This window comes from Notamacropus eugenii, chromosome 3 (genome assembly GCF_028372415.1).
Source record: "Notamacropus eugenii isolate mMacEug1 chromosome 3, mMacEug1.pri_v2, whole genome shotgun sequence".
In the NCBI taxonomy this organism is placed as follows: Eukaryota; Metazoa; Chordata; class Mammalia; order Diprotodontia; family Macropodidae; genus Notamacropus; species Notamacropus eugenii.
The window spans coordinates 486,582,977-486,609,463 of NC_092874.1; the positions used below are offsets into that span (position 1 = coordinate 486,582,977).

General features: G+C 55.9%; 3 protein-coding genes and 1 non-coding gene across 8 annotated transcripts in view; 1 reads left to right on the plus strand and 3 right to left on the minus strand.

Moving 5' to 3' along the window:
* The window catches only part of IARS1 (isoleucyl-tRNA synthetase 1), a 34,490-nt gene extending 27,704 nt beyond the window's left edge, over nt 1-6,786 (minus strand). The window contains exons 1-6 of the mRNA XM_072599198.1: nt 6,709-6,786; nt 5,474-5,599; nt 4,724-4,880; nt 4,371-4,490; nt 3,367-3,449; nt 2,901-3,018 (exon numbers count right to left, since the gene is read on the minus strand). Coding sequence (XP_072455299.1) covers nt 2,901-3,018; nt 3,367-3,449; nt 4,371-4,490; nt 4,724-4,880; nt 5,474-5,592 — 597 coding nt within the window. The 5' untranslated portion in view covers nt 5,593-5,599; nt 6,709-6,786. The remainder of the gene's footprint in view (nt 1-2,900; nt 3,019-3,366; nt 3,450-4,370; nt 4,491-4,723; nt 4,881-5,473; nt 5,600-6,708) is intronic.
* On the minus strand, nt 6,202-6,336 carry LOC140497951 (small nucleolar RNA SNORA84). Its single transcript, XR_011964948.1, has one exon. It is a non-coding gene; the product is annotated as a small nucleolar RNA SNORA84 (small nucleolar RNA).
* Nucleotides 6,787-7,652: 866 nt separating the features above from the next.
* Nucleotides 7,653-24,728, minus strand: NOL8 (nucleolar protein 8). Of its 2 annotated transcripts, none has more exons than XM_072599202.1 (16): nt 24,281-24,728; nt 23,840-23,902; nt 23,191-23,269; nt 22,105-22,255; nt 21,834-21,904; nt 18,954-20,880; nt 18,444-18,557; nt 17,807-17,929; nt 17,231-17,321; nt 14,921-15,062; nt 14,618-14,695; nt 12,924-13,192; nt 11,429-11,564; nt 10,585-10,655; nt 8,386-8,468; nt 7,653-8,270 (listed from the first exon to the last, which is right to left on the minus strand). In XM_072599202.1, the coding sequence occupies exons 1-16, from the start codon at nt 24,600-24,602 to the stop codon at nt 8,223-8,225; spliced, it is 3,768 nt and encodes a 1,255-aa protein (XP_072455303.1). In that variant the 5' UTR covers nt 24,603-24,728; the 3' UTR covers nt 7,653-8,222. The 2 variants fall into 2 exon arrangements, with proteins under 2 accessions (XP_072455303.1, XP_072455304.1); XM_072599203.1 differs by lacking the exon at nt 24,281-24,728 and adding an exon at nt 24,162-24,246.
* A 338-nt stretch (nt 24,729-25,066) lies between these two features.
* The window catches only part of CENPP (centromere protein P), a 193,638-nt gene continuing 192,217 nt past the window's right edge, over nt 25,067-26,487 (plus strand). Inside the window, exons 1-2 of one of the 4 annotated variants that reach the window (XM_072599214.1) lie at nt 25,067-25,246; nt 25,867-26,006. In XM_072599214.1, the coding sequence (XP_072455315.1) occupies nt 25,158-25,246; nt 25,867-26,006 (229 nt within the window). In that variant the 5' untranslated portion in view covers nt 25,067-25,157. The remainder of the gene's footprint in view (nt 25,247-25,866; nt 26,007-26,487) is intronic. The other 3 variants (XM_072599215.1, XM_072599216.1, XM_072599218.1) reach the window with 3 other exon arrangements.

A 26,487-nucleotide genomic window follows, 5' to 3' on the forward strand; every position in this document is an offset into this window, starting at 1 on the left:
CTTTTAGACTTCAAACTCAGCACTTTATTTTTCATTCTATTTTTTTCTAAACAAGCATATAAAATATTCACTGCGACGGTCAATTACAAAGAATCGTCTCTGTCATAAGGGAAAATGTTCTTCCAAATAATACAAGCTTTTTTTTTCCCTTTTAAATGTTTTGTAAAAAACGTTATAAAATGTATCATACAAAGTGTACCACATGTAGCCAGCTCCCACTTTTCTAACGTCCTGTAATAAACAGTACCAGCAGGCTGCTATGCTCTTTGACTACTTGTCTCTGACTGGTTTTTACAATTCCAGTCTGCAAAACCGAGGGTAAATGAAAATTCAGTTCCTTGGCTCATTCCTGAGCAAGAAGCAGAATGGATCACAAGTACTGACATTTGTATAGCCCTTGTACAAACACTATTTCCCTGGAGCCTCCCAATACTAAGACTGGGATGCCCACTTTGCAAATGAAGATGCCAATTCCCATATGGGCTTCTACTTGCCAACCCCACACAGCTGAACCGGTGGGTCTGAGACTCAGACAGAGCTGGGGTGAATCACTCCTCAGAGTACTTTTCCCACTCTAATAAAATAACCAAAAAAGAGACCAAAAGGTCTCTCATGGGGACTGTGTTTAGCCCCCAGACTTGGCATGCTCCACTTTCCCTCCTCAGAGGCTCTCCTTCACTGCCTTCTTGGTTTATAGGGTGAGGATGCCACTGGAGGTTTCCATATGAGTGAAGATCATGGATGAGGGTAAAGGCCTGTATCTTAGACTAGCCATAAAGACTTAGCCTCCTGGGTCACTCCTGCCTATGGCTTCCCATTAATCCAAAGTTCTTTTTAAATGACTCCTTTACAAAAAGAACATAAAAAATAAACGCCAAATCTTGGCTGTAGCTGAGGACATCCCATCTTGGCAACAACTCTGGACCCCAAAATCCAGGTTGGAATTCTCCTCATGAACCAACCACAGAGGAGAGCCTATCCAAGGTGAGGAGCAGAGGCTGATTAGGCCTGGGCCCTGAGCCTCTGAAGGACTTAGGGCCAAGGAGCTCTGAGCTGCTCCATGGCAGACTCCAGGCCCTGGGAGAAACGTGGGGCATGGGGTCAGGAAATCTTATCTCCTGATTATTTCAACACGCACCAAATAAGACTTCTCACTTCCTATAAAGAGTCAAGTACTGCTCACTCACACTACTTTCTGTCACTTTAACCTCAATAGTCAGGCACCAACCACGCATTTGCTCTGAACTCCTCTGTGTCAGATCCCAGCTAAAATCACACCTCCTCCAAGAAGCCTTTCCCAAGCCCTCTAATCCCAGTCCTTTCCCCTCTACTAACTGCTTCCTCTTTATCCTGAACAGAGCAGTTCACATGTTTGTTTGGCTGTAAGTTCCTTCAGGGCAGGGACCGTCCCTGGCCTCGTGTTGTATCCCCAGGGTGCAGCACAGGGTCCTAGCACACAGCATATTCTTCACTGATGTTTACATCAATCTTCATGCACCCACTGGTGGGTGAGTCCCTCTGTGTGACTGACTCTTCTGGCTGTGTTCCCTTTACTCTACATCAACTAATGGGAGTCTCCCGGGGTTTCTCCCCATCTTGTGGATGCTGGCTCAGGAATGTCCCATCACCTGCATTTGCCACACTTGTCTCTGCCATCCCTCACGTGCCACGTCCGTGCCATTCTCCCCACTCATCACTGGACACAACCATGTCCACCAACTGCTGGTTATTACAGGGGGCAGCTGACTGGTCCATTTGGGACACAGACACAACCCTTTTCTGTCACCAGTGGCCAGACCAATTCACGCCTCCAACTCCACATGATGAACGTCAGATTTTTATCAGACACCACACAACAATACAGACAACAGAAGGTACCCCTGTTTTCCCTTGATCCTACTGGGCAAGCGTCCAGTGTTTCTTCATCACAAATTGTGATGTTAGTTTCTGGTTTTAGATAAATGCTTTTGGTCAAATAGCTACTAAAGTCTGACACTCAGAATCTAGGGTCACTAAACTGTGGCCATTTCTCAACAGGTTAGTAGCCTATAGGTGTATGGACAGTTTTCAAGAAATGCAAATTGTCAACAACCACAAGGTAAAAAGCTTTTGAATCATCAATAAAAGAAATGCCCATTTTAACAATTCAAAGGGATCTCAAATACAGGCAATAAGTAAAAAAAGTCAATACCAAAGGGTACAAGGAAGGGAAAGAAATGCCCCGGCTGGTCCTAAGGTTCTGAGCAACACCCCTGGTGCCAGCTCCTGGGGAAGCTCAGGTTAGCAAGTCTTGGGGGAGCAGGGGCCCAAGTGTCCTGGGAGGGCCAGAAACAGACTGTTTGTGGTTCCTGGGCCTGGATGTGTGAGTCGTGCCTGTACTTACAGCCTAGCTGTACCCTATGTAAGAAAGTACCCTATGTACCCCAAACAGTGAGATTGAGACACGCACACACACACACACACACACACACACACACACACACACACACACACACACACACACACACTCTCTCTCTCTCTCTCTCTCTCTCTCTCTCTCTCTCTCTCTCTCTCTCTCTCTCTCAGCTGGAAATGAATGATGGAGTACCAAGACCGGAGGAGTGGATGAATGACCTGTGATGCAGGGGTACATTCACATCTCCAGCGAGACTCTAGGGAGATGGTGAATGGGCCCAACAAAACACACAGAATCCAAATGCAGTACAGCGTCCTCCCACCAAAGAACACATTTGCCCCTGACTCAAGGCCTCCCAGACCCCACATGGGCAGGCAGCAAACAATCCCCTCCCACTCCAAGCTTTTAGCTCTGCTCTCTACAGCGCCACTGGAGCAGTGTGTGAGAAGCTAGCTGCTTGGTCATTCTGCCCGGCCCACTCTGCCTCCGGCTGCCTCCAGCCTACCTTATAGTTCTGGTGGGACTCAAAGTTGGAGAGCGGAGTGTTGCAGGCTGTAGAGAAGGGCATCACTTTCACGCCTCGATAAACCAGCCCTTTGTCGTACAGCTGACGGAACACCCACCTGGAGACGCAGGAAGCCCAGTAGCTTTACCAAGAAAAGGAAGCCTGTCTGGACAGCTCTCTCCCCACTAATCAGCCCGTGGCCCCCAGATGGCAGGGGGACTCGTCTTCCTCCCCTGCAATTCCAGCATTGGCCTAGCCATGTATGGACAGGGGGAGTGGTCAATGTACCATTTGGTCCCGACTGACAAACCTGCTTGCTGAGGCAGACAGGGTCAAATTGGGAGGGCCTACACTGACAAAAATCTCACCTGACAGGAGAACCCCAGCAGCCTTGCCTGCCAGTCTGAGGCAGAGTCTGGAGTTTCTGAAACATTTAGCTATGGTCCAGCACAAGCCTCCAACTCACCACACTGACTCCATGAACTCAGGATACAGGGTTTTATAGTCATTCTCAAAGTCAATCCAGCGGCCCAGCCTGGAGATGGTGACCTGGTGAAGCAGGAACAAGGTCATTCGCAAGAGTGGAATCTGCCATCTCCAGGAGAGTTCCCTGGCCTCTATCATCTGCCTTTCTATGGGGAAGGAGCTCATGGGGCAGCAGTGAGGCTGGGACCTCCTGCTAAAGGAGGGAATTGCAAGGATGCCATCAACTGGGGACTGGCTGAACAAGCTGTGGTAAATGATGATTATTGTGCTACAAGAAATGGTGAGCTCAATGACTTTAGAAAAACATGGAAAGACATGAAATAATGAAGCGCAGAAGCCTGAGAACATTGTACACGGTGACAGCCATAACGGTTTAAGAATAGCTTGGAGCAAAGAAGTCATTTTGACTTCTATAAGTCCCCTAATTAAGGAAGGCGCAGCCTGCACCCAGAGGAAGAACTGATACACAGAAGTCTGCTGAATGACCTTTACGTATGTACGTATGTTGATATGTAGTGGGAGCCAGAAGGTGGAGGTGGGGGAGGACAAAAAAAGTTCCCAGACGCCTTCATTATGTACCGAAAAGAAGTAGTAAGTTGTGTGTAACAGACTTTGTTTCATGCGCAATCACTTCTTTAAGGAAATTCTCTCAAGTTAAGAAAATGCTTGTTTTATTTCATGAATTGAAAATGAGATAAAATTTTTAAAAAGTAAAAGGAGGGTGGGGGGGTCCAGAGACCTCTTGCTCTCACGCTTGATATTTTCAAGGCCCAGCTATCAGAGAGAACCCTGGACCTGGGTTTGAGACCTAGTTTGGTCACTGGCTAGCACTGGGCAGACAGGAGTGGCTGCTATTGCTAGAAATTCGTTACAGAGATACACCATGCAGGATGGGAGGGGACGGTCACTCTCCCTCCCCACAGGCATGAGGGCTCTCACGCATATCAGACACGGGAGTCTCCAAACCCACCCAACTCTCGGTACCTTCCATTCAGCTGAGTATCTCATCACGATGCCTCTGCACTGACGATTGTATTCAGAGATGCCCATCTTAGCCACATCCTCTGGCCCTTTGATTCCCAGGGACTTGTCAATCTCATACTCCTGAAAAGATAAGCCACTCTGAGGATCAAGCCTGGCTCCTGCAATGCCCATTCCCTGCCATCTGGGGTCTGCGAAGGGACTCCCTACTGAGGCTAAAACCCCAAGACCCCCCAAATCTAGGTTCTGCTGGGCTAGGAGAGGCCCCAGAGAGCATGCTAGAGGCCATAACACGGCCTCAGGAGGCCAACAGAAATCCTCAAGACACTCCCACTGAGGTTGGAGGCCCAGCATACCACTGGTAAGCCATGGCAGTCCCAGCCAAATCTTCTGTCCACATGGAATCCACTCTGGTGAGCGTATCTGGTGACAACGTCCTTGATGGTGCCCGCCAGGATGTGTCCGTAGTGAGGAAGCCCCGTTGCAAACGGAGGCCCATCGTAAAAGGTGTATCTATGGTAAACAGTGGAGAGAAAGGGGACATTCTTTTGTCATTTCAAAGCACGTCAGGATGGAAATCCAGACCCAGGGTCTGTGGCAAGGAAAGGAATGCCCATGACAAACAAGCAGGTACCAAACATGGCCCATCCACACCACGGATGGGGCGCAACATCACAAGGCTGGCCAGCCCCCCCCTCACAGAGTTTCCGGCCTATCTGGGGAAAGAACCAGAAACGTCCTTCTCAAAGTAACAACGCGAGAGATTCAGCAAAGCTGCCCACGAAGCAGCGTCTACCACTCAGCAGGCAGCGAGAACATGCTCTACTTCTACGACTCTGAAAGAACAGGGGCAAGAGGGGATGGGAGCCCAGGGAAGGAGAAGTGTGAACGGGGGAGGACCTGAAAGTCAGGTTCCAGAGTCTGGACACTGTCTCCCCTTTCCAGAGCCAGGGAACGCCTTCGGGGCTTGGGACAGGACCAGGCTGGTGCTTCTAGAGAAGCTGAGCTGAAGAGGTGTGGGGCGGCCAGCAGGTCTCTGGGAGTGGGTCCACTTGGATTCCCTTCGAGGTGACAAGATCATGCCAGGGCTGCGTGAGCCGACTCACCGGGGTCTGTTTTTGGATTGCCTCAGGCATTCTTTGAAACAATGGAAGCGCGTCCAGAATTCCAAGATTTTCTCCTCCTCAGCAGGAAAGCTGATGCTTTCTGGGACCTGCTGGACCATTTTGTGGCTGGAGAGAGAAGATCTCTGGGTCACTCCCTGTCACCTCAAGCACAAGGCCCTCCATCCCCTCCCAGTGTGCCTGTGGATGCGGCCAGGCAGCCACTCCACTGCCCAGGGTGGCACGTGGGGGCCCTCCCGGGCGAGGGAACCCTGGGCAAGCGTCTCAGGACGGTGCAGCCAGACTGACCGAGACCTCAGGCCGGCGCTGAACGCAGCTGCCCTCCCAGAAGTGACAGCTAGGGCCTGGATTCCAGTCCTGCCAGGCGCTGCGCAGCTCATCTGTGCTCCTGGGCGCAAGGCCCTTGGCAAGCTCCCTTCCTCTGGGAAGCGCGACTTCCCCACACCAAAGGCTCCCACCCGGGCCCAGGGTCACGACGCCCCGGGCCAAGAGGCCGCCTGAGCCTGAGGCTGGGCCAGCCCCCTCCGCCCGCTGCCAGCCCAGTAAGCACTTATTAAGCACCTCCTGTACGCGGGGCCTGGCACGGGGCAGGCACCTCTGCCAGGGCACCAGGGCTGCCCTCCCCGCCAAGGCTCCTGCCCCTTCAGCCGCAATGCCCCGGGGTGCTGCCCCCCACGGCCTCGCGCTCCGGGCAAGCTGCCCGCCACGGGGCGTGTCCCAGTGACCGGGCTGTGGGGGCTGCCAGGGGCACGCGGACCCCACGCATACATCACTGCGGCTTGCTGTGGGCCCGTCTACGCAGCCTGGCGAGCTGTACTGACCACAGCGGCCAGGAACCACGGGGCCGGGGGGGAAGGGCGGGAAGGCCGCCCGAGGACTGACCACTGACCCCTCCGGGGGGCGCCGCTCTTACTGCCCCCGCCTTACGGAACGGGAAACTGAGGCACGCCTGGGTGACGTCACCGGGCGAGGGCACGCCCGCGAGGAAAGCCCCTCCCTCCGGCCAGGGCCGGACCCTGGGGGCCTCGGCTTCCCCTCACGTGGAAGGGCTCTGCGGCCCGGGCCGGGGGCGCGAAGACGATCGGAGAGCCCAGTGGCCCCCAGGCGCGGCCAGACCCGGGCACGCCCCGACCTCTTCCCCTTCCCCCAGCTCTCCGGACAGACGGGGAAACTGCGGCCGCTCCCTCGGCCCGGCTCGGCCAGCTCGGGGGACTCACCTGCAGGAGGGCGGCGGCGGCGGCTAGCCGGGCGAATGATGCAAGGGGCAGAAAGCATGAGCGGAAGCGGAAGGGCGGGCCGGGCCGGCGGCGCGGCCAATCAGCGCGCAGGACCGGCGCCGTCCAAGAAGGCGGCAGCCGATTGGCGGAGCGGTATCCTGGCGACGGGAGGACGCCGGAGGGCGGGGCCGCGTGGGAAGAGGGGGCGGGGAGGACTGGGCGGGGCCGCGCCTCGGCGTGGGGGCGGGAAGGACTGGGCGGGGCCGCGTGGGAGGAGGGGGCGGGGAGGACTGGGCGGGGCCACGCGGGAGGAGGGGGCGGGGAGGACTGGGCGGGACCGCGCCTCGGCATGGGGGCGGGGAGGACTGGGCGGGGCCATGCCCCCGGAGTGGGGGCGGGGAGGACTGGGCGGGGCCATGCCCCGGGCTGCAGCCTCTGGACCTGTTTTCCCTCTTGGAGTTCCTGGCCTGGCGCCTCTAAACGTGCACGGCCCTGGGGGAGGTGCAGTTCTCCCCATTCTACAGCCGAGGAAGCTGAGGCAGCCCCCCATTCTGGCCATCGCCCTCCCCCCACCACGGCCTCCCAGAAGCAGGGCAGCTCCTCCTGGGCCAACTGCTCCAACTTGGGTCAGAACAGGTTCTGGGCCCAGGCAGCCTCCCCTTGGATTGCTGACCCCCAAACACATCTGCCCACAGGCGACAAGTTCCCAAGTGGTAGATACCCCATGGGAGGTGCCCAGGGCCTGTGCCCTCTCCTCACACCTCTTTATGGCTAGCATCTGTCATTCATGCTTCCTGGCTCCCCCACCTGGGCACAGGAGGGCTGGCACAGCCAATGTCTCTATCTCCTCCCACCACCCAAAGCCCCCCAAGAGAAGCAGAGCCTTGGGCCCCCATTGATCTGTCTCAGCACTGCGACGTACTCAATAGAGACACACACACAGAAAAAGAAAAGATTGTCCTCTTTATATTTCTACAAAAAATGTCAAAATAGGAGACAAACCTCTTTTGTCTAGTCATAAATAAATGAAGCTGCCTTATTTACACCCCAAGGTCAGCACTGAAAAGTGATGGGGAGGAGGCCTGGCGGAATGGCAGGCCCAGGTGGCTGGAGGCTGAATGGTGCCCTAGGACAACTTCTGGCTTCTTTAAAAAAATAAACTTTTCTTCCTCTTTCGTAGCAATAAACACAAAATTATATTCATTCCAAAGGTTTCCTAAAGCCATGGAGAGGCCTGCCAAAGCCACCTTTGCCAGCTGAGTCTGAGGACTGCAACATCCCCTTCTCTCTACAGCATGTGCCCCTGGGGCACGCACAGGGGCAAGTTCTTTGCTGGGGTCTCCTCAGTGTGGGGCATCACACCCGGCTGAATGTAACTGGGAAATATTAGCCAACACGTGACAGCAGGGACCCTTGTGGGCAGCTGAGAGGCATCACAAAGAGGCAGGACTTCTGGCTTCAGAGTGGGCCTTCGGGCTGGTCCTTGGGAGGACTCCAGGGGAGGACAGTCATCTCTAGGGCTTGGCTTTCCTCCTGGCCGCTTTGTGTTTCTTCCGGCAATCCTAGAGAAACAAGAATGCAGTTGGTAGGCCCAGGGTGGGGTGCCCCTCACCCACCAGGGAGCTCTGCGACCAGAGGCTCTCCCGCTTCCCCCCAGGGACCAAGGCCTTCATTCACCTGTAGCAAAACCAAGGTTCTAGATTCCCAGTCCTCACTGCTTGCCTGGTTTCCTGCGCCTTGCCAGAATGACCCAGGACCCGCTGAAGAGAAAACAGAAGACAAATGTTTTCTCTAAAACTAGTCCCTTCACCTACAGTGACCCCCCAAGTTCTTGCTTACCCTGTCTCCAGACCTCAAGGCAGGAGAGCTGGGCTCCAACCCTGTCTAGGACCCTCGATTGCTGTGAGTTTGAACATGAAGTCACTTGATGTCTCAGTCATTCCTTCTACAAATGGGAAACCCCCTTCTGATCCTACACCCTTCAACAAGGACCTCTCACAGTGCCACCCAAGGTGATTCTCTGCTCCCATGACTAGAACTGATTTCTCCAGAAGTTCTGGGAACTCATCAAGCACCAGGCTCTGTCAGCAGAGCGCAAACATTGACCAGGGCTCCGGGCTGCAGGGGGAACCCCTGGCGATGAGTCTCAGTCTGGAGGCTGGAGAGCAGACACCCGCAAAGGACACGAAGAGTCCTGGCTGGGCATGGATGGGGCAAGCTGGGGCAGAGATCCTGCAGAAGGGAGGAGCAGGCTTTCAATGCCAGGTGATCTCAGGGTGAGGTGGAAAGTTGGACCCTCATGGCAGCCATGTGGGGATGGATGGAAACAAAGAAATCAGGATGCAGCAAAGGAGTATGGGGAGCAGAGAAAGCAGGAAAAGAGCCCAGGGGAGCACCCAGTGTCCACAGCTGATCTTGGAGGGTGCCAGGGGGCAGCCAAATTAACTCATGGTGGAGGAGGTGAACAGAAGGTCCCAGGTCTGGGAGGCAAGAGTGGAGGTTAGAGTGTGGCTGAACTTATGGTGTTCTAAGGACACCAAGGCCACAGCACAGGAAGGTTCAGGGACTAGACTGAGGGGTGGGGCAGTGAAGCTGGAGGTGGAAGGCCATCCTGGAGGCCCAAGGGCTCACCCAGCCCTGCAGTGCAACCACCTGTGAGCATAAGGCAGCCGCAAGACCAAGGAGCAAACAGGGAGAATCCCGTCAGAAAAAGCTATAACAGGGCCTAGAAGACGATGCCACAGACCCACGGGCAAAGCGGCTATGCCAAGCGCATCCTGGGCACAACTCAATGAAGCAGGAGTTAACATGTTTTCATGAACAAAACCACCTCGAGAGGAGCTGGAAAGGGAGGCGCAGCACCCTGCCAAGCCGCAGCTCTCAGGAGGCCAGGACGGGCCAAGCAGAAGACAAGGCAAAGAGACACTGAAGTAGTCAGAAGATGGGACAGAAGGAAAGGGGAGGAATCTCTGGGCAACACAGCTGACATGGAAGAGACCAAGCGGCTGGACTGGGAGGGCTGAGCAGCTGCAGAGCCCCTCCCTCGGGACACCATGGAGGGCGGGGCACAGGACCTAGGAGCTGCTCTGTGGAGCCTGAAGGATCTGAAAGGGGGTGGAAGAGAAAAGGGACCAGGAAAAGAGAGAGAGAGAGGAGAGAGAGGGAGAGAGAGAGGGAGGGAGGGAGGGAGAGAGGGAGAGGGAGGGAGGGAGGGAGAGAGAGGGAGAGAGACAGAGAGAGAGGGAGGGAGGGAGAGAGAGGGAGAGAGGGAGAGAGGGAGGGAGAGAGAGAGAGAGAGAGAGAGAGAGAGAGAGAGAGAGAGAGAGAGAGAGAGAGAGAGTATGAGCGCATGCATGTGCACACAAAGCTGGGGGGAGGGGCAGCACTGGCACTGGCAGCTCACTCGTCTGAACTGGTCAAAGGAGGGATGACCCCATGCACACATATATGTACAGGCACACACCAACCATGCACACACACACACAGAGGCACGTCCACATGCCACACATGTACGCACACATACACACATACACACACGCAGTTGCGTACAGGAAGGAAAGGGGAGGCACATGGGAAGGTTAAGGGAGACATACCTCAAGGACATGTGCTCTCTGGGGCCCACCACAGGGAGGCTTCAGGCTCCTGTCCAGAGGGCCCTCCCAGCTCCCTGTGCTCCTCCCTGCCCTCATGCCCATCCCAGCCCTAAGGCCTGAGGGGTGGATGGCTGCACCCTACCCTGCCCTCAGGGACCTCAGGCTCTAGAAGGCCAAGCAAGCCTTTCTCTAGTCAGGGTCCCTGAAGGTGCAGAGCTGTGCTCTCTCACAGGCTGCACAAGAGATACTCTACCAATTAAAATAAAAAACCAACCAGCCTTACCACATAACCTCTCATCGTTCTCGGAGAAAAAGAAAAATCTCCTGGTTGGTTTTGCAGATGACCGCACTTCCCTGGAGAAATACAAAGGAAAGCACTTACTTTCAAATGCCCGTGACCAGGGATGGCCCCACACTAGCAGCCTGCAGGCTCAGGAGAGACCATCCTTCTAAGGTTCTGCCTCACCAGGCAGGCCAAGGCCGAGAACCAGCTGGTCTGGGACACTGTCCACCCCATACGCCTGCCCTGGAGGGAGGAGACTTGTCACCAAGGAGGTGAAAGCACCAGGCCATGCTTTGCCTTCTGGCAGTTTAAGCTTTTATCAGTAAATCAAAGGGGTGTCAGCCAGAAAACAAAACATGCAACAAACACAAACAATCCTGGGTCAGGACATGCTGGCCTGTGTGTGTATATGGGAGGCACAATGATGTTCTGGAGACAGAGAGGGATCCAGCATCCCACAGGCCTGACTTGGGGTCACCTAGCACTTCCTCTACTGACACGGACATGAGTAGGATACCTGAACACCCCTCGTCTTCCCCCAAGCAGATCAAACGTTTCTCTAAGGAAGCCTGAGAGGATTTGTGACCAGCTCAATGTCCCCTGCATTAGTCTGGAGGAGTTGGGGGTCAGACAACAAGGACCCTGACCCTTCCTCCATGGCTCAGGACCTCCACAAGAGGTCGGCTGCCCCCTGCACCAGTGACTCTCCAGCTCTTCCATTGACAACAAGCCTAGAGAGTCCTGGCATATGTCTGTGATGGCAAAGTAAGATGACGGCTTTTCATTCTATGTGCGCCCTAGGACCTCCCATCTCCCAGAGCCCACACACTTGAGCCTGGCTTACTCTGGCTTGGCCACTTCCTGGCTCCCATCAGCAGGCTCGGGCTCCTCCTCGTCCTCCTCTGAGCTACTGTCCTGGAAACGAGGATCCTGCTGCCAGGCCATGTGCCCAGGCGGCCTAGCTTCAGTCTTGTACGGTTCTACACACAGAAGAGGAAGGGGTCAGGGTGCCCACAGAAGGGAGGGCAGCTGAGTAGCAGCCTTGGGGGCTACCACCAAGGCTGGCCCTCTAAATGGAAAGTCCAGGGTAAAACAGCTGTTCATACCACAGCTACATGCAATACTGGGGGTCATCTGGTTTAAAAGGAGGGAAACCCTGAGGGGATGAGGAAAGAGCCACAAAGTACATGTCACTGGCGTAGCAGATGTCATTGGCAGCTGAGGGTGATGGGCAGTAGATCTAAGGCTAGAGCTCTGGCCCTTTGAAAGTTGCGTGACCTTTGTCGGGGAACTTTCCTTCCAACCCTGGGCTAGTGGGGACAACCTGCCCCAGAACTGACCTGGCACCAATGCAGACTGTGAGCTCCTGTGCATCCCCAGGGCCACACCCCTGGGTTAGGCAAAGCATGTACCTCAGAGTGGGCATTAGGGGAGCAAGCCCACACTTCCTTCAGGACAGCTGGAGGACCCCACCACTGTTCCCCTGGCACAGCTCTCACACCCTCTCCTTCCTGCCTTACAAAGGAGGCCACCAGGGCTCCTCTGGCAAGGTCGGCTGGGGGCCTTTAGGCAAGGGCCATGTGGAGCCAGGACTGGCAGGCCAGCTCCAACTTCCAAGGTGTCTGAACTCTCCTTGTTTACAGCCGTAAGAGAACCACTCCACGACCCCCAAACCTCCCTGGGACATCATAAGACAAGTCCTCTGCCTGAACAGAACAGGGAGCAAGCTCCATGGCCCTGTCCTCTCAGAGGGCTGACCCAAGGACCTCACCTGGACTCCAAAAACACATGGCACGGGGCGAAGGACCCCATGCTTCGAGCTAAAAACCAGCAATCGCAGAACAAAGGAGAAGGCTCGTGTGATGTGAAGGAAGGGAGAAATAAAGAAAGCAAAGACACTTGGGGGCCAGAGAGAGCCCCCGAGACCCAACTCAAGGCACTCCTCAGGGCCCGCAAGGCTTCACCACAGGGGAGCCTCGAGGCTGGAGCCTGCTGGCCAGCTGGGACCCAAAGGATGGAAACACAGCCCAGCTGAGCCACTGAGCGTCACAGTCTGCAGAGGACAGGGGCCCTTCCTCCTCCTCCAGCAGCTGGCATTCCCACAGTGCCCACTAGGAGCCAGGAACATAGAGCTTATCAAGACTGACCTCCCCAGATGCTCACAACCACTCTGGGAGGCGGGTACTACAATGACCCTAACTTTATGATGGCATGCTCAGTGACCCAGGTGGTATGTGCCCGAGGCTGGCACTCTGACAGTCATGGGCTGAGGCTGGGACGGTGGAGCAACATCCCTACCCCCAAGGGGACCGAGCTGCATGGGACCAGATGGCCCTTACCTTCCTTGACCTCACTGACATCCAAGCCGAAGAAGGAGAAGGTGAACTCGCCAACATCTGCTGGGGGGTTGGATGCTCCTGGGGCCACGGCTGAGACCATCTCCACCTCTTCGGGCGTCTCATTCCAAGGGTTGGTGGCTCCCGCTCCCGGGGATGCATCTGAAGACATGAATCTCTCCTTGAGATCAGTGGCAATGTTGTAATACAGGTCTTTGGACACTTGGGGCAGCTTTTCGGCCTCTTCTCTTTTCTTTCTGCGCTTGGCTTTGCTATCACAGAGAGGAGAGACAGGAAAATGATGCAGAGACCTTGAGCGGTTACATTCCTCACCACAAGCTCTCTGAAAAGGGAAGCCCCTCAGTGCTGCCCACAGGGAGGCCAGGGACCGCCATGCTGGTCAGCAGACTTTCTCAAGGGCCTACTGTGTGCCAGGTACTGCGCTAAGCACTGGGGACACAAAAGGAGGCAAAGTCTCCTTGAGGGTTAGCCCAGTCTAACAGAGGAGACAACAGGCAGATGAACACGGACAAAGCAGCTACACGCAGGCTGGATGGGAAACGGGAACAGAGGACTCCAGGGAGTCTGCCCAGAGCCAAGGGAGGCCAGCATTGCTGGGCTAAAGGGGCTGCCGTTTGTCCTTCATTCTCCAGGACTGTGAGTGAGGCAGGGCAGGGCAGAGCCACATGGGCCAGGTGTGGATCAAGAAGCCTGTGTGAATTCCCAGAGGCAAGAGAAAACCCCTGAAGCCAGACACAGGGGATACATGATGATGGTGCCATAGCAAAAGAGACTACAGCAGGGGAGTCACAGGGCCCAGAGAGAAGAGTGGTAGTCCATGCAGCTCCCTCCCAGGACCGCATGGCTGGGCCCTTCTGTTCCCCTCATCACTGCTGGACAGTCACCAGCTCCAAACCGCTGCTGATCCGGGTGCCGGGACATAGATCCTCGCTATCACCCAGCAAAGCACATCTCCTATCTGGCCCTGCCCCTCCAGGCCAGCCTACGAATTATGGCCAAAGGGCACACCTGAAGGGCAGATGTGACCTGACCCCTCCATGCAATGGACACCTCACAAGCTTTCCAACCTACCTTCCTACCTCACTGGATGTCCCCTCCTCCCCACTCACACACTGTGACTGGGGCTGTCTCCTGGTTCTTCACCCATAACAATCCATCTCCCCTCTATGCCAGTACTGGATGCCCCTTGCCCCAGATGGCCACCCTTTGCTGACCCCCAGAATACCCCGTGCCTCCAAGGTGAAGCCTTCTGTCACACCATCCCCCCCCCCACTCTGTTATTTAATGCCTTTGTGCTTCTCTGCGCACACATGCTCATGCACAGAAAAAATGTCAGGGAGAGGAAGGGGGGTGGGAAGCTCATGGTCCTTAGCATTAGGGATTATCTGGCACAGGGGTGGGGGTGGGGAGGAATGGACGCTCAATAAATACTCCTTAATAATACCAATCAACAAGCATTGGTAGAACAGTAAGAAATCTAAGGCTTTTTTCTGGGTAAGGTTACTTGCTCTGAGGAGCACAGCCAGGAAAACCCCTTAGGGGATGTGCCCCAAGCCTCCCAAATTCAGAGCTGCCGGGATGAGCAGGCAGCCTCTGGTCAAACTCAACATTCACTCCTCCTGGGAAGGAAGGCAGGGGTGTGTTGGAGGGAGTAACAGGGATAGTGGGGCATTTACCTTTCTTTTTGCTCAGGGTTGACTTTTCTTTCAAATGCGGTGTGGTCAAGCCTCGTGGGATCATAGCGAACGACGTTCCTATGGTCAAAGCAGAGGGGTCAGCAGCAGCTCTGGAGAGCCAGCTGCCTAGGAAGGAGGCAGGGCAGGATCAGGGCCCTGGGGGGCCCTCCCAGTGCATGCAGACCCCCCACCCCACCCCACCCTGTGCCTGCCCACGGCCTCATCCACCATCCAGGCTAGGCCACGGTGGGCTAGCCTCAGAGACCCCTCCTGAAGAGGAGAGACACCAAGGGACGCACGCACCTGAACCGCTTTGCAGCCGTTTCCTCTTTGCTCGGTTTTGGAGCCTGGTGGCTGACATGCAGAATGTTTTTGATCACCTCCATGTTTTTCTTTTTCTCAGCAACTAGTTCCTCTTCTCCAGGCATCTCTGCTTCTTTTATGTCTTGAAAGTAAAGTGGAGTCTGAGATGTCATAAACTGGGAAAGTTTAAAATGTTTGTAAAAACTAGATATGCGAAAAAAGTTGAGATTTTGATTGTGACTGAAACCAAGTAGACATTTTCAGAGTTTGTGAATAAATGGAATGAATCTTTGCTTCGTTAATCAGTTTTCCCGGAAGGCCAGCTGATGGCTCAGCCCAGGGGAAGGTCAGGCAGGGAGGGCTCACAACCTTCACAGCAAGTGTCTCTGATAAAGGCCTCATTTCCCAAACACAGAGAATGGGGTCAAATGTACATATGAGAATACAAGTCATTCCCCAACTGATAAATGGTCAAAGGATGTGAACAGGCAGCTTGCAGACAAAATAATCAAAATGGCATGAAAAATGCTTGAAATCACTGATAAGAAAAATGCAAATTAAAACAACTCTGAGCTACCACCTCACAACTATCAGATTGGCTAATATGACAGAAAAGGAAAATGACAAATATGGGAGGGAATGTGGAACAACTGAGACCCTAATGCATGGTTGCGGGAACCGTCAAGTGATCCAACCATTCTGGAAAACTTGGCGTGTGGCCAAAGGGCTACAAAATCGTGCAGGCTCTGCCTCAGTAAAGCTCCTGCTCGGTACGTGTCCCAGAGAGATTTAAACAAAAAAAGGGAAAAAGACTCAGCTGTACAAGAATATTTCTAGCAGCTCTTTTTGTGGTGGCCAAGAACTGAAAACTGAGGGGCTGCCCGCCCATTGGGGAATGGCTGAACAAGTTGTGGTATGTGATTGTGATGGAATGCTGGCGCCACATGATAAGACTGTGAATGACTTAGCACTTCTTGGCAATCCAACGACCTAAGGCAATTCTGAAGGACTCTCAGTGAGCAATGCTGTGTCCCTCCAGAGAAAGAACCCACGGAGCCTGAACGTGGACCAGAGCAGACTGTTCTTCACTGTATTTTTCTTGGCTTGTTTTTTGCCTGTGATTTTTCCATAACATGACTAGCATGGAAATCCACGTTCTGCATGACTCTATGTGTGTCTGTCCTTTGTTTCTAAGAAGACTGTGCCATCAGAGAAGCGATGACATGACTTGCCCTCGGCTCTGAGTGAGGGAGGGCTGTGCAGGTCACTGCCCTCACTCTCCTCCTGAGCCTGGGTCCATGCACATCAAACTGCTTGCTTTCTCAACTGGGGGAGAAGGGGAGAACTTGGAACTCAAAAATGTTTAGAAGTGAATGTTAGAAACTTTTATGTGTAACTGGAGAAAAAATTAAAATACTTTAAAAAAAGTTTAAAAAGATGAATGTTAGAAACTCTTTACGTGCAACTGGAAAAAGCAAAGCTACAGGAAGGCTGTTTCAGGAGAGACCCTTGGCTGCCAGCCTGGGCAAGGCCGCGTGTTCTCTCTAGGCACTGAACTCTCTCCTCTGCTTCCTGGGGGCAGGGGCTGTGGAGGGCCAGGGGGGAGTGCAGCTGACAGGATCAGGATAGACCTTTGGGGAAGCTGTTCTTTGAGGCTATGCTCACTATCATATCATCCGGAATGGCTCTCCGTGCCCCCCAGGACAAACAAGAGAATTACAGAAAACAAGGGATACGTAAAATAGATGCCCTCTAGGCTCACTGGGGCAGGAGACAAGCAGAATGTCACATAGGCTTGCAGTTTCTGTCTATAAATACCCTGACCCTCAGATCAATAAACGGGAGTTTGGCCTTTCTTCTCCACTCCTGTTCTAGTCACTTAGGTTCTCAATACTGGTGCGGTCCTGAAAACTTCACTGTGCCTCACGCCTGTGCTCAGATCAAATCTACACCTAACCCTCTGCCCAGGCTCACTGCTACTCTGACTCTCCTTCCACAGATTTCCTCTCCAAGAAATAAGAATCAGCAGAGACAGGAAGAAACAGCAAGAGAAAGTGGGGGGAGATGTCTGGGGTCCGTCATAAGCTGAGCACATGAGAAAACACTGGACACGAGGGATGGGGTCCCAGGAAGTATGAAAGGAAAGGGCTATGCCAGCTGCTCCAGGCTGTGGGTTATCAAACCCACAGGCTCAGTTATCAAACTAGGAAGGACCAAATAGGGCCATTTGTGGAAACCAATGACACTCCTCCAGTAAGATAAGCATTGCCTGGTTGTCAACAGAAAAACCAAAGGAATAGAGAAACTCACCCTCCTCTTCCTCTTCACTCTCACTTTCCAGAAAGCGAGCATCCATTCGAAAGCGGTCATCAGCACCAAAGTGGGACTGTAAACTCATGAGCTGCCCAACAGATGATACAGACAATGAATGACCTGATCCCATGGGAGGACAGCAATGGGGACTGGACCTGGGATTTCCCACCGGTAGCGGTGAGAAAACTCCTGCCAATGAAGGTCAGTCCCCTCCCTCAAACTCAGAGCTAGGGAGAACTGCCCAGAGCACCAAGGAATCATGTGACTTGTCAAGGGTCACAGGCAGAATTCGAACCCAGGGCTCTGTTGTTTCCAGCCCTGCCCTTGCTCCACTGTACCACAAGGCCTCACTGATCCCAGGTAACCAGGCCTAGCCACACTCAGCCCTTCCCCCAGAACCAGAAAAGAATCGCAGGCAGACATCTCGCCCCTGTGACAAGCCCCCGCTGACAAAGCAGAACACACCACAGTCAAGGTGTGTGTCTTGGCATAGTTATCCAGGCTGAAGACATGAACAATGGGTGAGCTGCCAAATCAACAACAATCCCGTTTCTGCTCTTGGCACTAACCAACCTTTTTGCCAGCTTTGCCTTCAAAGTGGGGCTTAATTTGAAATCGGGCCTCGTCGTCACCCGCCTCCTGCTCCTCGTCCTCACTGCTCTCAAAGAGTTTCCCAGAGGTTTTCCTGGCCAGATCCTTAAAAAGCAAACAGAACACCCCCACAACCATTTAAGAGAAAAAAGCAATGACTTTTTTGCAATAAAATCTTGTTTGTGTATCACATAAATATGTTTTAATTTATGATAGAATTCCTTTTCTTTATGTGGGAAATGAGGCCATGTGGTTTAGAGAATTCATCACATTAAACTAAGTGGCACAAGAGGGATTCGAACTCAAACGTGTCAGGTCCGCTTGCTTCCAAGCCCTCCTTTGCCTTATTACATAAGGCAGCATGGGGGCAGGGATCATGGAACACAGACTTTAGTTAAGTCTTGAAGGAGCCAAAGGAAGAAACCTGAGGACACCCGATGCAGAGTACAGAAGATGGTGCAGCCTAGAGGGAAGGGGAGGTTCACAAATGGAGGAAGATGATGGAGAGCAATGAACACCAGCAAGTCTGCTGCACGATGAACAATGTCACCAGCATGGCAGGGACAATGTGAGCAGTCACTGCCCACACAGGGCCCCCAAAGGAGTCACCATAACATACTCTTTTCACTCCGCTTCCTGGAAGAGGCTTTTTGTCACCCTCTTCCTCTTTTGTCCCATCTTCACTATCAGAGCTGAACAGGATGTGAGTTGGCTTGCTTGCTGAGTGGCTGTCCTGGGGAAACATGGAGTGCAACACAGAACATCAAAGCACATCAGTCTTATAAATCCAGACTGTCAATGGGAGCCAAATGCTGCCCCACAGGGGCACATGCCCACCCCGACCCTACAGCGCAGGCATTGTCTTTGCCGCCCTGTTCTCAGCAGGCTCTTCATTCATTCACTAACCTCCAAGTCAGGAGAACCTGCTGGTCCCTCAGTCGCCACACTAGTATACACTAAACATCAGATGAACCAATGGGCTTGCTTGAAAGATGGCTGATGGGGTAAGAGCACAGCTTGCCAACATAAAAAGACCTGAGGCTGTGCTTGGTCACCCCACCCAGCTTTGGGGGAGAAAGTCAACGTAGGAGAAGATGCTCCTGCCAACACTAACAGGGAAGACACTCACCAAGCTGGACAGAGCACTGTGGACCAGCTGCTTCTGCAGCTCCCATTCTCTCCTCCTCTCTTCCAAGGCTGCCAAGCGTTTCTCATTATCCTCAGAGTTCTTCTGAGGACTGATGGCATCCGCTGGAGCGATACTAGAAAGTGGGCATTCAGTCTCCCTGGCCTGAGAGCCCTTTGGGTCCTTCCCTTGCACACGAGAGGATGCGCCATCCCTCCCAACAGAGAGTTTCTCGGAATGTGTTTTCAGAGCTGCTGGCTCATGCTCTGGCTCTGAACCCGTAGAAGGCTTAAGGGTCCTTTCCCACTTGGGGCCTCCCATTTCAGTGGCACCAGGACCACCATCACTTCCCAAGTCTATACTACGAGTCTTTGCATTAAGACTCCAGGGTTTCTTAGCGTCCAATGATGACAGGCTAGAAACAGAATCATTTTCACGTTCAGAACTAGAGGAGGGTGAGTGGACAGCACAACGCTGGTCTCCACTGACTGGCCGCCTCCTCAGAAGTTTCCCAGGACAGCATGGAAGGCTGCCTGCCCCGTTTGCTTCCTTCCCATCTTGGGCTGGGGACATTTTATCACTGAAACACATTTTCAATTCAGAAGCTTGTTTGCCCGTGGAACTACCAGGAGACACTTCCTGTTTTGGAGGATTCTGTCCTTTTATCTGAGTGGTGAGCCTGCTGTTCTCAAAAGGGCTTTTTGGTGTCTCCCCTCCATAGAGCACTCCCACACCTCTGAAAGCCTGAAACTTGGATTTCAACATATTTCCCTTTGGTGGGCTCTGGTTGCTGATTTTCTCTTCCCCTTCTAAGAGGGAAGCCAAAATATCCTTGGGATCAATGCAGTGGGCCCCTTTCTTGGGATCCTTCTTGCTTTTTGGGCCAGAACCAACATGTTGTCCTTTAAGGAGAGCTTCCTTGGCACATGTAGCATTTCCTCCCAGAATCTCTGCATCTTCATTTGCCAGCTTTTCTAAGTCAGCCAAGGTGAGGTCAAGGCGATAGCAGTTAGTCATCATGGCTTCATAATCCAGTTCCTCAGATTCACCATCCTCAGACTCAGAAGAGATACCAGATCGCTTTTTAGTGAGGTGCTTTGTACAATCAACTGACTTCCGTGCCTCACCTGTGGAATTTTTCCTTTTACTCGTTTCTGGAGCGTGATGATTAGATGGACGATTTGCTCTAGTTTTCATAAAGTCCTCTTTTTGTTTGGATTCATTTTTTGGTGAAACTTTTTGCTCGTCTTTGCTCTGCTCACCATTTCTCCCCCCGGCAATGATTTCATCTGTGTCTCCCGAGTCATACTCTTGGTCACCTTTGGAAACTTGAGTGGCACCGTCTGAGCAAGGGGCCTGGGAGCTTTTCCGTTTCATCCCAGAAATGGTCATATTTAGCTTGAAATCACTGCCGACTACTTCAAAGGAATCCTTTTCAATGTTGTTTATCTCGGGGACAGTTGTCCTCTGTGACTTCTCTTCTGCTATCATGGCTTTCAGTTCTTCTTCAGAATCAATATCATCATCAGACATGCTATTTTTGCTTCTGACAATGGGTGACTTTGAAGTCTGAAGAAACCCTGCTTGTAACTTCTGATTATTCTTACGTTTAGAGAACACTGATGTAGGAAGTTCAGTGGGCCTGGAATTTGTTTTTCGCATGTCCAACCATGGTACTGTGTTGGGATGTGTGGTGGATGCCAGCTCAGGGCATTTGGCAGCCCTGGATGGGGAGCAGTGATCACCCCCTACCTTCACTCTCTTACTAGGACAGCTTCTGAAGGCAGGAAACTGCCCTTGTCGCATCTTACTCATCATGTCATCTCCTCCTTCTAGTTTCCAAGTGAGGTCAGAAATAGAGACAGTATTTGTGACATCCTGCTCAAACTTCTTTAGGTTGTGGCAATATTTTGATGGGTCATATTTTAAGATGTTAGGACAGGTTAAGGTAGAAAACAAAAATTGTTTAACAGAAAAAGAAAAACTCTGCACCATCTACAACTGCAGTACAGGGGACTGGATCCCAAGTCTGGACTCTGGGGCAGCAAATGGTTTAAATGAAATGATCTAAATCCTATAAATGTCTTCATATTTTACAGTCTGCATATCAAGCTAGCAGCAATCACTCCGGGTTGGGTCAGGGTGAAGACAGAGTCCAGCAGCCCCAAGTGGCTCACTCTGGGCTCCCAAGATAATGTTCCCACCCAAGAAGGCTCATCATCAGGACTGGTACCCAACAAGATGACAGACTGTACGAGAGAGCAGCCAGTGTGGGTTCCGAGAGGGGTCCTCAAATGGGGGCAGTTGTCTCTCCTCTGTATCGCCTTCCTTCCCAAAGCAATTCCTAGCTCCTCCGTGGCATTTCACAAGAAAATTACAGAGATAGACTCATTGTCAAGGAAAGTGTTGATCTTTCCAGAGAACAATCACCTTTCTCTGAAACATTCGGAAAACACCACTTTCTGCCTAAGTTCAGTGACTCCCTGCACATGGATCTCCCAGCCTGTCTACCATACTCTTAAACCCTGAGTGAGTCCATGGGCCAATTATTGACCACGAGAAGCCAGTGAGAATGAGGCCCCCCTGACTGTGCACTCAGCCATGTCTCAGGCCACATTTCTCTGTAGTTCCAAACTCCTCTAGTGCATTTTATCTTGATCCTGCGATCATCTCAGCTCACGTTCCCAACTGCCTGAGGTATCTTTCCCAGCTAGACTTTCCACTTTGTATGAGTTGGGATGTTACGGCCAGCTGGCCAAGGACAACTTGCTGGGCCTAAACAGATGCTGAGTAGCCCCTGGGTGACCAGACCCTGGGCACGGCATGTGCAAACATTACCTGACGAACACGGACCTGTCAACAGATGGATCACTTACAAAGGATATTTTACGTCTGTTCTGACTTCTAAGGTGAAGGATGGGTAAAACTCTTCCAAACTTACTCACAACCCAATCCTAGAGGAGAAGAAAAAGTGCATTAAGGACATGAAAAATTGATGCAGAGTTCAAGGACCAGAGGCAGAGCCAACATAGCAACAAATCCTGAACCCAGAGTGGGCTGGATGGATTGTGGAGGACAGGGGGATGGGCGGCTCCCTCATTTGGGGGTTCACCTCCCTGACCTCTCCTCACCCCCCGGCTGGGCCAACACTTGCCTTGTGTCCTGGGACCTCTGTTCCTGGCACGGCTTTCATGTGAAACTCCAAGCCTCTGTTCTTCCCTGGGAAAGTCACCGGATCTGCCGTGGGGCCGTCAGGGGGCCGCTGCTCCTGCTTCTCTTTGGCCTGAAGCCTCTCCTTTGCCAGCCTGAACACCGACCAGAGGATCAAGGATCCTGCCCAGGCAGGAGCCTGACACCCCCCCCCACGACCCATGGGTTTTCTGGGTCTCCTCTCCTGCGCTCCCCCCTTCTCAAGGGTAGCGGTGTTCCCCACCCTCTGGATCCTGCCATGGCACCCTGTCGGGTACGGAGCAGGCCGCTTTCTGTTCTTGGCTCCCTCTGAGGGCCCCAGGGACCTGCAAAGGCTGGCACAGCCTTTCCTCAGGTCTCCGTTCTGCGATCCTCAGCCTCTTACGGGCAGTGGATGGTAGAGAGTGCAGAAAGCCTCACTCGTGATGGCTCCTGTCCTCTGGATCGCTGCCCTCGACTACCCGGGTCTCCGGTCCCACCCCTCCCCGACCCGTGTGAACGCTTCATAACCTGCACCTGCCTGACCTTGCTCCTACCCCTCCGTCTGCCCACACTGATCCCTCAGGATCCTGGAGCCAGACTCACCGTTCCTGATCTTTGCGCTCACCTGCACCTTCTCCAAACTGGGGCGCAGCCAGCAGCTCCCACCTTTTCCTCAGGCCCCCTCATTTTCCACCCCACTACTAGCGGAGCTGCCTCTCTCCTCCCCAGCTTCTATACTGTACCACCACACACAGAAGGTGATGCCCCCAAGCTGGGCATGGGGCAGGCCTATAACGATGCCCAGCCATTTAGAGCGGATGTCTTTGGCTTGGCATTCAAGGCCCCCTGCCAGGGCTGCATCACTAGAGCTCATGGGTCCTCCACGCTGGCCAGCCTCCAAGCCTTTGCAGGGCTGCTCCCTGTGCCAGGGCTGCCTCTTCCAGGAAGCTAGCCTCATCTGAGGGGGAGGGGGAGGGCCTCTCATCCCCCACCTAACACGCGGTTATCGGCACAGTGGGCGGAAAGTCGGGCTCGCGGAGGGCCCGCTCCACGCTGGGAGGCCTCCTACCTGTGCAGGAAGCTCTCCTTGGCCAGCTGGACCCGCAGCGTGCCTCCCCTCCAGGCCGCGTTGTTCAGGGCGCGCATGCCTGGGGGCGGAGCCGGCTCTCAGCGGGGGGCCCGGACCGGGCCGCGCCCCCCCCCAGGGACCCGGCCCCCCCCCCCCCCCGGACCCAGAGCCGGCTCTCAGCGCCCCCCCCAGGGACCCGGCCCCCCCCCCCCCCGGACCCAGAGCCGGCTCTCAGCGCCCCCCCCAGGGCCTCGGGCCCCCCAGACCGGGCCGCCCCCCCAGGATCCAGAGCCGGCTCTCAGCGCCCCCCCCAGGGCCTCGGGCCCCCCCCAGACCGGGCCGCCCCCCCCGGACCCAGAGCCGGCTCTCAGCGCCCCCCCCAGGGACCCGGCCCCCCCCCCCGGCCCCAGAGCCCCCCGGACCGGGCCGCCCCCCCGGACCCAGAGCCGGCTCTCAGCGCCCCCCCCAGGGACCCGGGCCCCCCCCCAGGATCCAGAGCCGGCTCTCAGCGCCCCCCCCAGGGCCTCGGGCCCCCCCAGACCGGGCCGCCCCCCCCGGACCCAGAGCCGGCTCTCAGCGCCCCCAGCCCCCCCAGATCCGGCCCCCCCCCAAGCCCCAGGGCCCCCCCACGGAGGAGGCGGACGCTTACACCTGCTCAGCCCGCCCTCCGGCAGCGCGATGTTGACGTAGGCGAAGGTCTTCTCCCGGCTCCCTGCAGACAGACGGACCGACACCGGGACAGCGGTGAGATGGGGAGCGCGGGGCCGGCCACTCCCCCTCCTCCACGCTGCCTGCCCCGCCCCCCACTGCCGGAGTTCTTCCCCGGAACCCCCCATCTCCAGTCTCTGAGCCTTTGCACGGCCTCCCTCCCTTCTAGGCGGCCTCTCTGAACCCAGCGGTCCAGGCCACGCGGGCGGCGCAGGAAGAGCGCTCCAGGCAAATGCTCGGAGACCAGAAATAGAGGGTCGCACCCGAGGGGCAGGGCTGGGAGACAGGGTCTCTGAACGCCGCACACGGGTCCCCGGGGGAGCCGGGCACCGGCGGCACCTACGCGAAGGCTGGACCTGCGGACCCCTCCCTTCGGCCCTACCGAGCTCATTCACCCGAGACACGAGCTCCACGGAGGACACGGCCCCGAAGCGGCCCAGCTGAGCGCGCACTTCGTCCTCCGTAACGGAGGGCCCAAGGCCGCCCACGAAGAGGCGCTGCTCTCCCAGACCCGCAGCCATGGTGGCCTTCGCCGCCTGAACCGCGAGCGACCCCAACTTCCGGCCCGCGTGCCTCCGACTTCCGGTCACGTGACCGCTCGGCCGCGCTTTCCCCTCTCCCTCGCCGGCGAAACCCCAGTTCCCATGTTCAAAGTTCCGGGTCTCCATCGCCGCCCCGTCGGCCTCTCCGGCTCCCGGCTCCATCCCTGTCTGCTCCAGGTTTCCTCCGGTGTCTCCGCTTCGACTCGCGGTGAGGAGCTGCCCCCGACTGTCTGCTACGTTGGGGAGCCCATGAACGTCGGCCGGGCTCGGTTATCCAGGGGGAAGCAAAATAAAGGGACACCTCTACCCATAGCCTCTTCCCCCCGCCCCCTCCCCGCCCACGTGTTCTTTGACCCCACCTCCTCGGCAGTGCGCACGCGCCTAGCTAAAAGCTTGAGCTTTTCCGTACCTGACGTCTCTGACGTCATTCAAGGGCCTGCTGGGGACTGAACCAATTCTCCAAGGGAGGGGGTTCAGAAGCCCTGGACGCCGGGGATTCTCTCCCCGCAGGCGGGATGGCGGACTCTCCAGGGAGGGCGGGCTCATTGTCTTACCCCGTCCTCAGCGTCGGCCCCAGTGCGGTCCGCGGTGCGGCGGGTCCAGCTGGGCGCAGGCCTGCCCGCGCCTCATATCTCCCCCCAAGGATTTATGGAGTTGGTACGTGCCGGCAGCGCGCGGGAGGCTTGAACAGCGGGGCCCCGCCTCCGGATCCCAGCTATGGCGCTGGAGCAGCAGCGGCTGGAGCTCCGCGCCCTGCGGGCCGAGATCGCGGCGCTGCGGGGGCGCCTGGAGCCCGAGCCGGACGGGTAGGCCCCCAGCCCCCACCCAGTCCTCCAGCCTGCCCGGGAGAGCGTGGCAGCAGGGAGCCCACCGGGGCTAGGCCTGGGAAGCCCCCGGAACGGGGAGGATGCCGGGCGGGAGGCACTGCCGGTGCAAAGGCAGGGGAGCGGGAGAGCAGGGTCCGCAGCTTGGAGCATCAAAGGGGCAGCTGACGGGGTGTAGGAGATGGAAGGGCTTGGGGGCAAGAGGGGCTGTGCGGTCCCCCACATCGGTCCAGGTCAGAGCCGGGGTGGGAGAGGGAACCACGGGTGTGGGGCACCTCGAGCCCTGGGGGAGAGAGCGGGCACACGCCCAGAGACGGGGCAGCGCGCGCACCCCTCACAGGCACCCCCACATACACGCACCCCCACGCATGTACACGCGTGCACACATACACGCACCCCCACGCACGCACAGTCGCCCACGCACCCCCACGCACGTACACGTGTGCACATATACAGGCACCCCCCAGGCACGCACGGTCACCCACGCACGTACACGCGTGCACACATACACGCACCCCCACGGTCGTCCGCACCTGCCCTCTCCCGGCATCCCCGCGCCCCAGGGAGGCGGCCCTGGCTCACGCCCGGCTCTCCCGTGCCAGGCGCTCCGGCCAGGCGCCCCCGCAGCCCCTGGAAGCCCAGCTCGGGCGCTCGGAGTCGGGCCTTTCCTTCCTCTCGCGGCTGACGGGAGTCCGGATCACGGAGTACTGCGTGACGCGGAGCAGCGAGCGCGCCCGGAACGGTGAGCCGGCGTGGGGGGCAGCTTCCTGGGGCGTCGCTCCGGTGCGCCCCGGACCCCGCCTCGGCCGCTCCCCGCCCCGCCCCGGGGCGCCGGGCCTTGCCAGGGAAGGCTCCTGGGGCGGACGAGCCAGTGTCCGGACGGGAAGCCGGGCCGCCGTGGCTGGCAGAGCCTGCGGACAGGCCGGCCGGTGGGTCAGCCCTGCCATGCCGGGCAGTCGTGCAGGCTTCTCCCCGAGGGTCCCCGGGGGCAGCGCCCCCCGCCTCGGGACGAGCTGCAGCCGGCCCCAGCCAAGGCCAGAGCGGCTGGAGAAGGTCAGCGCCAAGCTGGGGGGGGCCGATCGAAGCCCCCGAGCCCAGGGGGTGCCCTTTCCGGGCCGGGCTCCTGCGGAGAGGGCATCCAGACGGGCTGACGGCACCGCCCTCTCCGCAGGCCCCGGGTCCTCCTCCCCTTCTCTTTCCGTTGGGGGCGTGGTGGGCAAGCT

Bases quoted from the DNA above. Each gene is read 5' to 3' on its own strand.
- NOL8 (XM_072599202.1), bottom strand. From the start codon at position 24,602: ATGGAGCCGGGAGCCGGAGAGGCCGACGGGGCGGCGATGGAGACCCGG. The intron at 15,063-17,230 runs GTGAGTTTCTCT...TTTACTTTCAAG, and splicing joins GAGTGAAGAGGAAGAGGAGG to ACATAAAAGAAGCAGAGATG. The intron at 8,271-8,385 runs GTGAATGAAGGC...TTGTTTCTCTAG, and splicing joins GAACCTTGGTTTTGCTACAG to GATTGCCGGAAGAAACACAA.